This window comes from Strigops habroptila, chromosome 4 (genome assembly GCF_004027225.2).
Source record: "Strigops habroptila isolate Jane chromosome 4, bStrHab1.2.pri, whole genome shotgun sequence".
In the NCBI taxonomy this organism is placed as follows: domain Eukaryota; kingdom Metazoa; phylum Chordata; class Aves; order Psittaciformes; family Psittacidae; genus Strigops; species Strigops habroptila.
The window spans coordinates 27,582,294-27,592,867 of NC_046358.1; the positions used below are offsets into that span (position 1 = coordinate 27,582,294).

A 10,574-nucleotide genomic window follows, 5' to 3' on the forward strand; every position below is an offset into this window, starting at 1 on the left:
ACAACCAACCAACAAAAAAGAAAGCACCCCGCCAAAACTCAGTATCAAAAGTAGCATCAGTCCTTACCTAAAAATAATGTCACGTGCCCCCAAAAGAGAAAATTAAGTCACTGAGAATATCTACTTTAAACATTGATGACAGGCATAAACTAGAAGAGCACTTAAACCAGCAGAATAAGCAAACTGAGAGGGAGCTACAGCTGGTTCTCCAATTACTAGGTATTGTTTAAAAATGCAACTCAAATCAGAACATTTGTACTCTCAAAAATGACTTTACATAGTAGTTGAAAGATCTTTACTTTAAACTGTCAAATGTAAGTTATTCAAGTAGCTGCAAATAAATACTTCAAGCAACAAGAAGGAAGACATAAAATGACAAACCAGAACACAGGTAAGTATAAAAATAGTATCTTCTACAGTATTTCTTAAGGACTATAAAACTAATCTCTCAAGTTATCTCTTCTGAAAGCCCAGACATATACAGTATGCTCAAACAGCTCTGTTATCAGTCTGTGGCAACTGTTCATGAGTGAACATTCCCTTAGAGTGAATACAAAATCACGGAATGATCGGTGTTATTAATGTTAACACTCAGGGAATCTTGCAAAATCAGCTGCAGGGGAAAAGAAGATGAAATACAATGCAGTGTTGATGAGGGAGGGCCATATCAGAAATGCAGAAATGTTTATACATGTACACAGGTATTCTATGCATTTAAAAAAAAAAATACAGTACCTATTTTTATCTTGCCTATATGTTTTACATAGCAAAAAGTAAAAAAGAACTGCTACTGAAAGAAAATAAAATAAGTAAAGAGTAAAGCACTAAAAAAGCTGGATGTAAGCATGATGGTCAGCAGTGTTTCACAGTAATATTTTAGGAAATACCTGAGTAGATAAACAGCCCTTTCAATATCACTGAGTTCTTCATCAACTGTCAATCTTTCTATTTCTTCTGGTGTCTGTCAAGCATGAAATAGAGATTATGAGTTTACAATGCTTTATTACTTCATCATTTTAATCTTCTTAAAACAACCCCTTCTTCCCAACATATCCAGGGACAGTTCCATGAGTAATTTGAATTTAATCCCTGAAATCTCTAGCCAACATTTCAAATTCAACCAAATAAACCTTTCACCAGGAAAAGATGGAATATAATATAAGTACAGTTCCATGTCAGACACTATCACTACTAATCACTTAAAGTATAAACAAGTCACAGATTAATCTAAAAACCTAAGTCTATTTTTTTCCCAGCTTAATATTCTCATACTGACAATATTAAGCCCCTGCTACATAGAATTCAAGACTGTTTATTCCAAAATGACTGAAAACAGTTTTTAGTATCCCGGTGCTGTAAAAAATAAACTGCCTATTCAGTTAGCTGTGCATAAATAAATCAGACACGATTTCAAATGGATTTTAAAGCATCACTGTATTTTGAAGTGTATACCTTCAGGCTCCTGCGAACTGGCCTCTCTATAATAGTTAGTTCCTGCAGGTCTTCTATGTATCCAAATAAATTGCTCTGACTAAAATCCATTTTGGAGAAGATGATTATTGGATGCATGTAACAACTAAAGCCTTCGGCAAGCGATGCTCTCCCGGAGTCTCTCTCACATCGCACTGAAGGAGGCAGCACCGGCACCGCGCAGCGTCCCTCCGAGCGCGCCCGCCGCCCGCCTCAGCGCAGACACTGCGGCAGCGGCCGCCGCTCGCCCCCGGCGAGCCTCCGGACGAGAAACTTTCTCCACTTGGCCCGGGCGGGCAGGGAGCGGGACCCGCGCAGGAGCCCGGTGCAGCCAGTGGTACCTCGGCGGGGGGTAGTTTGGAGCCGACTTTCCCTTCTTCATGGGCCGCCCCTGCCTGTGGGGGCGATGGGGCACGCTTCACCAGGGGAGTGGACGGCGGAGCCTCCCCGCGCAGTGCCCGGGCTGCGGGACTCGCTCCTCACCGACGGGGCAGGGCAGGGCGCGGTGCCCGCGTGCCGCCTCTCCCCCCCCAGCCCGGAGGAGGGACGGTCGCTGCGGTGCAGTGACGCTCCCCGCCCCCGTCCCGCGACGCAGCCCCCCAGGCGCCCTCCCCGGCAGCGCGGGCCGAGCGCCGCGGCACCCGGGCCGGGGCAGCCCCGCACGGCGCCGGCCCCCGCGGTGGGGCCGCCCCAGACCTGCCGAGCCGGTCGCCGGGGCAACGCGGCGCTAGGGTGGCCTCCGCGGGGCGAGACGGCTCCGAGCGCGGCAGTACCCGAATGAGCGGGGGGCGCCGCCCCTTCAGCGGCCGCTACCCGCCTGCGGGGCCTTGCCAGCGGCCGCTGCCCGCAGCGGAGCCTGCCCCACCGGGATCCCCCGCTGCAGCTACAGCCTCCCTGGAGCTCCTCGTCTACTGCTGCCCCCTCCCCCGCGGGGCTCCTCGTCCACTGCTGCCGTCCCCTCAGCTCCGGTAGCCTGCGTTTCCAGCTGTGCCAGGACTCTTCACCGGTGTCCTGTCCCGCTGTCACAGCCATTTCAAAGCAGAATTACACAGAAGAAACCTATAAACATGCTGATTTTGATGAAAAGTCCAAAGCAGGTTCCTGTCCCAATGCTTTTATATATTGATCTTAAAGAAAACCCAAACAAACAAACAAAAAAAAAAAAACCAAAAAACAAACAAAACATTAAAAAACAAAACAAAACAAACAAAAAAAAACCCCACGGAATAAAAGCCCCACAGAAAAGCCTTTGACGTCCTTGGCAGTGAGTTGTGAATCTGCACCAAAGGCATCGCTTTGATGACTCTTAACTTCTTCACCTTTACAGTCTTTTCCCCAACTCAGGTTACACACCGCTCATACAGCAGGACAGATTTCGCCATGCATATTCTTACCAATCCGTGAAGTCAGGCATCGTGTGCTGTAAGATTTACCACTTTGGCTCACAAATACAGATTACATTGGGGGTACAAGGGAGAGTATTTATTTCAAAATAAAGGTATACCGGTTTTACCCCTAAATGGTGTACAAATAAGCATGAAAACACTATTATTTTTTAAATTTTTTTTTTTTTTATTTAGTAAAACCATTTCTTTTGGGATGGGTTACTGATGCAAAATGCATGCAGGTCAAGAATCAACACACCAAGTTGCACATCGCATTTACTGAGCTAACTAATTCTCCAGGCCTCAAGACACTGGCTTTTGCAGTGATTCAGAGCAGCCCTGCAGAGAAGGACTTGGGGGTGCTGGTCGATGAGAAACTGAACATGAGCTGGCTTCCGTGTGTGCTCACAGCCCAGAAACCAGCTGTATCTTGGGCTGCATCAAAAGGAGTGAGATCAGCAGGTTGAAGGAGGTGATCCTGCCCCTCTACTCTGTTCTTGTGAGACCTCATTTGGAGTACTGTGTGCAGTTCTGGTGTCCTCAACGTAAGAAGTACAAGGAGCTGTTGGAGCAAGTCCAGAGGAGGGCCACGAGGATGATAAGGGGGCTGCAGCATCTCCCATACGAAGACAGGATAAGAAGGTTGGGACTGTTCAGCCTGGAGAAGAGAAGGCTGCGTGGAGACCTCATTGCAGCCTTCCAGTATCTGAAGGGGGCCTACAAGGCTGCCGGAAAAGGACTCTTCATCAGGAGTGGTGGCAATAGGACAAGGGGTAATGGGTTCAAACTTATACAGGGGAAGTTCAGATTAAATATACGGAAGAAGTTCTTTACTGTGAGGGTGGTGAGGCACTGGAACAGACTGCCCAGAGAAGTGGTAAATGCTCTATCCCTGGCAGTGTTCAAAGCCACGCTGGACGGAGCGTTGGGCAAACATGGTCTAGCATGAGGCATCCCTGCCCATGGCAGGGGGGTTGGAACTAGATGATCTTAAGGTCCTTTCCAACCCTAATTATTCTAAGATTTTATTCTATGATTCTATGGAACACAACTAAACAACCAACACTCACACCAGGAGTTAAAAAAAACCTGTAAATGTTTCACAAGGGCTTATTTGAGTGGCAGCAACATTTCACTATTACTGTGAAATGCCCGCATGACCCACTAAGTTTTGTTGATAAAGGATAAAAATAATTCCATAAGTTGTAAGGATTAGATAATACTATGCCATATATTGCCCAGAATTTTATTAACTTCTATTTTATAATTTGTAAGTACCTCATCTTTTATTTAGCAAAAAATAAGCATCGTCTTTTGTGTGTTACTTCTCTGTGTACCCATTAGGCCAAATCCTATGCTCAGTTAAACCAGTAAAACAGTAAAAAATTAAAGCATCTCCATTAATTTCAGATGTACAACAGAATTACTAGCAGAAGAATCTAATCCAAAGTACGTATAAATAATTAAACTGTTATGTACCAGAAAACCGAAACCCTTTGGAGCTTGCAAAGCATGATGACATATTAAAATGAGAAACACTAATTTGAACATCTTGTTTGCATTATCCTTTTAAACAGAAGACATCATCAGACAGCAAATAGAATAGTTATAACTGAACTAAGTCCTCTTGGAATAGTTAGTTAACTAGCTCCACAAGAGAAAAAAGAAAAGAGATTTATAAAATGTTCTCTTCTCAAATTCAGAATCCTGACACGCAGGCTTCTGCCAATGATAAGTATGAAGAAAACATACTAAAATCTCAATTACAATTAGTTAGGAAATCCTTTTGCAAGTTCTTTCACAGCCAATTCATGGTTATTTCAGCTTACGAAAAGTTCTCATGAATCTTAAAGATCTTATGAGACCAAGAACACTTTTTTTGTGTGCCTTGAATTAGGAACTCATTGCAGTTTTCAGGTATTTCATAACTCAGTTCTAACGTCTGAAAATGAGTTTAGAGGTACAATTAGGCTGATATATTATGTTTTACATAAATTTTGTAAGCCAGTAAAGAAGAGGGGTTTTTATAAACATGTAAACAGCTCCCTTAATGCCTTTAAAAATCCGTTCTTATAATTCAGTCTGGGAAAACACGGTGCATTCATGACTGTCATTGATTTTAAAATCAGTAGACCTGTCAAAGAGACATACATATATCCTGGAAATGTAAAAAGCAGAATAAAAATAAGACTCTTTTTTTTTTTCTGTGAATTGAATACTGAACCAGAATAAAGATCACAGAAGGAATTAGCTTGCCCAGATTCAATATAAACATACCTCCTTTTAACCCACACATTTGCCAGAGAGAGAAAAAAAAACCCCTCACATATTTTGTTCTGAACCCACAAATATAAAAATTAATCCCCTCCAACAATATATCTGCAGGCATGTTCGCCCGAAGTGGTCTGTCATTCTCATCTCTGGTGAAAGTCACATAATGACTTCCCCTCACTGCTGCTGCTTTCAGCTCCTCCCTTTTCCACTACTCTCTTCTCCCAAATAAAGCTCTACTTACAGCTTCATTCTAAACTTGCCATAGCTATTTTAATTGTAATAGATTGTAGAGATATTTCACACTGCTTTTGTGAAAACCAGAGTGAATTGGAACCTCCATTTTAACACAAGAACTGTGTAAGCTTGTGAAGCCAAAACAGGGCTGATTTTAAATAATCCTTCCTTGATGGAGACAACTGCAGAGCACCTGGGAAAATGGCACTTAAACCTAGTGGAAAAAGAGAAATAGTGTTATTCATGCCTTCTAAAGCAATAAACTCTAAATTCAATACAGATGAAGATCAAAACCAAAAAAAGGCAAAATGGATGGGAGGACTTTGTACGTGAAGGATTCTTCAGGTACACTGACTCGACTAAGGACTCTTGGGTGAACGGATTTGTCATGTGGCACAGATGCACAGTTCTCCTTTGCTACTCAGCAGTTAGGTGTCTGTCTTCTACAAACTGCTCGGAAAAGGCTGCAATTCTTACTTTACCTGTTACACATTCTCAAAGAATTAAGCTGTACATCAAATTGTTCACAGAGAAGTAGAAACTGTAGGAAGTTTCAGAATGTATTGCAATGACTGAATCAACTTGAATATAAAGGAACTGGTTTGGAAGGTTTAGAAGGATATGCCAAAAAATGCTTTCAGGCAAAATGTGTACACTCCAGATTAAGAGCCAGAATTTCTTATGCAATAGCCAAACAAAAAAAAAAAGGAGGAAAAATCCAGCAGAATATTTGTTTATTATGTTGGGAGGGAAAAACAAACAAACAAACAAAACCCCAATACATTTTTATTCAACTTCTAAATAACACTTTCTCTCATGTTTTTTTGTGGGTTTTTGGTTGGTTGGGGGTTTTTAACTTTTGTTTTTATTATTATCATTTAGACTACTGAAGAATTTCCATAAAGTTCAAAATTAAACAATTCATTCTTCATTTCCTTTTTTCTATCAATTTAATACTCCACAAAAAATAAATAGCCTTTCATAATGTACACTGTGTAGACCATGAACTGTGTAATCACATTTCTGCTCAGAACTCAACAGCTAAACTGTACAGAAGTTCAACTCAGTCTGTTCATCACCACCCAGAGATGGCCAAAGCTGTATCAACTGTCGCTCACCATCCAAATGAGCAACCTCTGTCCACTAAACACTTAAAAAAAGGGCAGCTTTAATGTTCCATCGAATGCTTTAGCCTTACAAAAAAAGATTTTTTTATTCCATTTCCATTCATACTTATGGGTACAAATGTTTGCATGAACAGTGGTTCTGCAGAAAACCTCCATGTCGAGACAAACCTGTAAACATTAATCTAAACAAAACACAAAAATCGGGGTCTACTTCAGAACAATGCTTGGAACATAGCATACACAACCTCAGCAGGAAAAAAGTATTAGGTAATTTTCCAGTTTGTTGCTAAGAAACTGTTGCTTCATTCTACTTTGTCATTTGCAGATAACGTCTGATTGTTCTTTTGCCACTTTGGTCATCTTGTTCTAATAGCTGTATAATTAAAAGGGTTATAAAGGAAAAAAACACTGTAGTGTACTCACTGTGCTTTCATCGTATGTAGCCTGGTCTCCCATACTCTCTTCTGTAACTTAGTGCCCTCCAATAAAATCAAAAAACCCAAAAAGATTATTTCACAAGAACACAAAAAAATTGGTTTTGTTTTCATGTAATATATAAAATTTGTAAGTTTGCAATCACTGTGTTATGATGTCCTTCTGTAAGAACTAATAATGTTGTCCTCCTACAGTGACTAATGTGCTACCCTCTGTCCCAAAGTAGTTATAGCACATGCACAAAGACAGACTAACAACAGAGCAAATAGAAAGTGCCATTTTTCCTCATATCTTCCAGCTATTTGTAGGATTTTTGACCTAAGAGTAGGATCTAATAGCTAACTAGTTTATGAAGTTTAAATGAATAATTTTCTATTGTAAAAGAACGATTTTTTTTTTCAAGGTTTACTTTTTTTAATTTCCAAATATCTGCATAAAGCAGAATTTGTTTACATTTTAGAAATAGGAATAATAGCAAAAATCTCAGTGCCATCAGAATTTCAGTAGGGAGGTCTGTACCACATTCTACCATGAATTTTCTCAACCCTTAACAATGAGCAGGGAACGGAAAACATCTCTGGAACCAGTATCAGATTAAACGATAGCAGGCATGGTACAGGGACTGGATCTCCATCATTCATGCAATGAAATCGACAGTCCTCGAGGTCCCCGATGCCAGCCTGCACGCTCCCACACAGCTCCCTGGCTCAGGACAGGCATTATTGCTCCTAAAACACCACCCTGCAGGTAGTAAGGATGCAAGTGCCCCAACCTGGGAGGGGAAGAGAGTGTACCAGTACGGACTTGGTCAAGCCACACCAGTCTGTCTCAGAGCCAATGACTGGCACTGCTATATTCATAACATAGAGGTAGCCGATGAGTCCAGTTCCTTGCTATGACAACCATGAACACTATCTGTCATATGCATGTCAAACTTTGTATTAAAACTAACAACTTCTTGCCTTCAAGTATTCTGTACTCACTGGTTGCCATAGAAACTTCAGATTTCCTACCTAAAATTACTGTTGGCCAGTTTACTGAGTTTCTTCTTGTGACAGTGTTGTCCTTTAAATTATTCTTCCTTTCCTGTATTTAAAGACTTCAGTCCTTATCTGATCTAATGCTGGGTTAAACAAACTAAGCTTAGCATTTAGTCTTCACTTCTAAAATAGGCTCTTCATTCCTCTGATCACCCTCACAGTCCCCTTGTTATCTGCTGCACTTTGACTTCACCTCTCCTGAGTTAAGGTGATCAGAATATAGTATTGAAAATAAACATTTCAGGGAAGTAATGTCTCCTGTGAAGAACAAATATCTGTACAGGAATTAGTTTACCAAATATGCTACATTGGCAGCTCTCAGTTATCTTGTGATCAATTAATACTGTCATACACAGTGATCTAAAATTAATTAACTCCCATCTTAATAGTATAAATTCTCAGTATTAGCCTTAGCTGAATGGTGCTGCACTTTTATAAGTAAATTAATTGAATTATTCTGGTCCTTGAGGTACTTTCTATCTGCTGGATATTACAATTCCTCTCTGTATTAGTAACTGTGTCATCAGGAAATTTAACATTGTGTTACAGTTATTAATGAATAAGATTAGTCCTCAAGACTTCAAGAAACTCCTTGAGTAAACTCCATATACCTGGTAAATTAATCTATTGATAGATACACTAATGTGCTCCCTCAAATGAAACATGCATTTCCCTTCCTCTTTAGTCAACTACTTTCACCTCCAAGTTCTCTCCTATTCCTTGTTCTTAATTATTTACCATATAAAAAACATTTTGAGGATGCCCAGATAGATTAGATGAACTTTCTGTCACTGCCCAGAACACCAGTTACTCTATCAGGTGACATAGCCTGGGTTCATATCTCCTCTTGGTTAACCACTACAGCCTTTTATTTCATTTTTTGTTATCTTTGTAACTTCCTTTACCATTCTCCCCTTCAAAGTACATGCTGAAGTATCTATTGCATCTGACTGCATTTGCAACCATTCTAAATGTTTCTTTTGTATCAAATGAAGGCGTCTTTGCTATTCTGCAATCACACAGAAAAAAAATCTTCACCTTGGTATATCTGTACTTGAGAAAGTCTTTGCTATTGTAACTAAAATTAGATGAGCCAATACTCTTCAGTCTCATGCCTGGAGATTATCTTGTTGTCCTGGCTTTGTGAACACATTAGCTGAAGCAGCAGCACTATGTCTTAGACAAAGCATGCCATATATCAGAATGGTTCAGAGGTAAGCAACTTACCTGTGAAGTAAAGAAAAAAGAACAAAGAGAGAAAAATAAAAAAAAAAAAAAAAAAGGAAAAGCAGCACAGACAAAGGGATATGTTTTCAAATGAGGTTTAACAATAGAGAACTAATAAACTGGAGAAACATAGGAAAAAATGTTCCAGAATGCTACAGAAGACAGACAGAAGAATCCAACCTAAAACTCTTGCCCAGTTAACAAACCATCTCCCAGAGTTATTATTTTTATGATGCTATGTCTTAAGATCTTGTCAGTCCTAGCACAATATTCCGGAACTTTTGAATATGAGAGCAAAGGCCTCGAGCCTGAGAGAACCAAGATTTTACCTTTCTACTTCAAGACCAGGATGACTGGCCTTAGAGATATTTAATATGTTTATTTCTGCCCTTGGCCTTAACAGATGAAAAAAAAAAACCCAAACAAACAAACAAAAGACCAATCAAAACAAAAACCCCCAAACCACAAAATCCTACACACCACAACCCCGAACAAAAACCCCAAAACCCATACAAAAAACCAACACAGCAAACAAAACAACCTTCCATTTCCCTGTGCCCTCACAGAACCAAGAAGCAGGCACCTGCAGGCGCCACAGAGAAGTAATTGTAGTTGTTGCTGTAATTGCACCTTAATCTCCTGTCCTGGTCTCTACCACCTAGAAACCTCCTGCTTTTTTTCCTCTCTTCCCCACTTCTCATAGCAAAAACAGCCGTTCAGAGTATTTGCCAATTTTTCAGCAGAAATAAAAATCTTCCATTATCATAGTATATAATTTATGACGTCCTCTTCCCACACCAAGAGCAAGCTGCCAAGGGCACTTGATGGCACAGGAGGAAAAAAATCATGCTGTGACCTCAGTGGTATGCTTGCTTTTATAGCTGTTTGCAACTTCTCTCTAAATTGCATTACTTTACCCACAAGAGTCTTCTGAACAGGGAATAATAAACAACACAGTAACACATAAGCAAGCATGAATAACAAGTTTTTTATTGAATGAGCAATGCCAATGACATTCAACCTTAGCTGCTAATTTCAGAGTTGAAATTTAAGAGGCCCTTTATGCATTCTTTCTGGAATGAGATGCATTATGCACACAATAATACTCTATAAAGATGTTGATTACATTCTGAAATAAAATCTTCACTTGCAGTAAGGTAAACAAATTTTCCTATTTCTTCTTTTCAGGGCCGCAGCAGTATGTCTAATCTACCCTTTAGTAGTAGTATTTACATGAACAACACCATAGCTACTAATGTTCTTGTGAAAGGTAAGGGCAGTGCCTGACTAAGAAAAAAGGTATGTCTTCTTCCATGCTGGTGAAGTGGCTGTCACAATCCGCATTGTCAGCCCAAAGGATTGCAAGCCACGGCTAGCCTGCT

At 40.4% G+C, this 10,574-nt stretch overlaps 1 protein-coding gene across 1 annotated transcript in view; it reads right to left on the reverse strand.

Moving 5' to 3' along the window:
* PPP4R4 (protein phosphatase 4 regulatory subunit 4) overlaps nucleotides 1-2,164 on the reverse strand; it is a 69,086-nt gene extending 66,922 nt beyond the window's left edge. Inside the window, exons 1-2 of the mRNA XM_030482997.1 lie at nucleotides 1,453-2,164; nucleotides 888-961 (exon numbers count right to left, since the gene is read on the reverse strand). Coding sequence (XP_030338857.1) covers nucleotides 888-961; nucleotides 1,453-1,569 — 191 coding nt within the window. The 5' untranslated portion in view covers nucleotides 1,570-2,164. The remainder of the gene's footprint in view (nucleotides 1-887; nucleotides 962-1,452) is intronic.
* Between the last annotated feature and the right edge of the window lie 8,410 nt (nucleotides 2,165-10,574).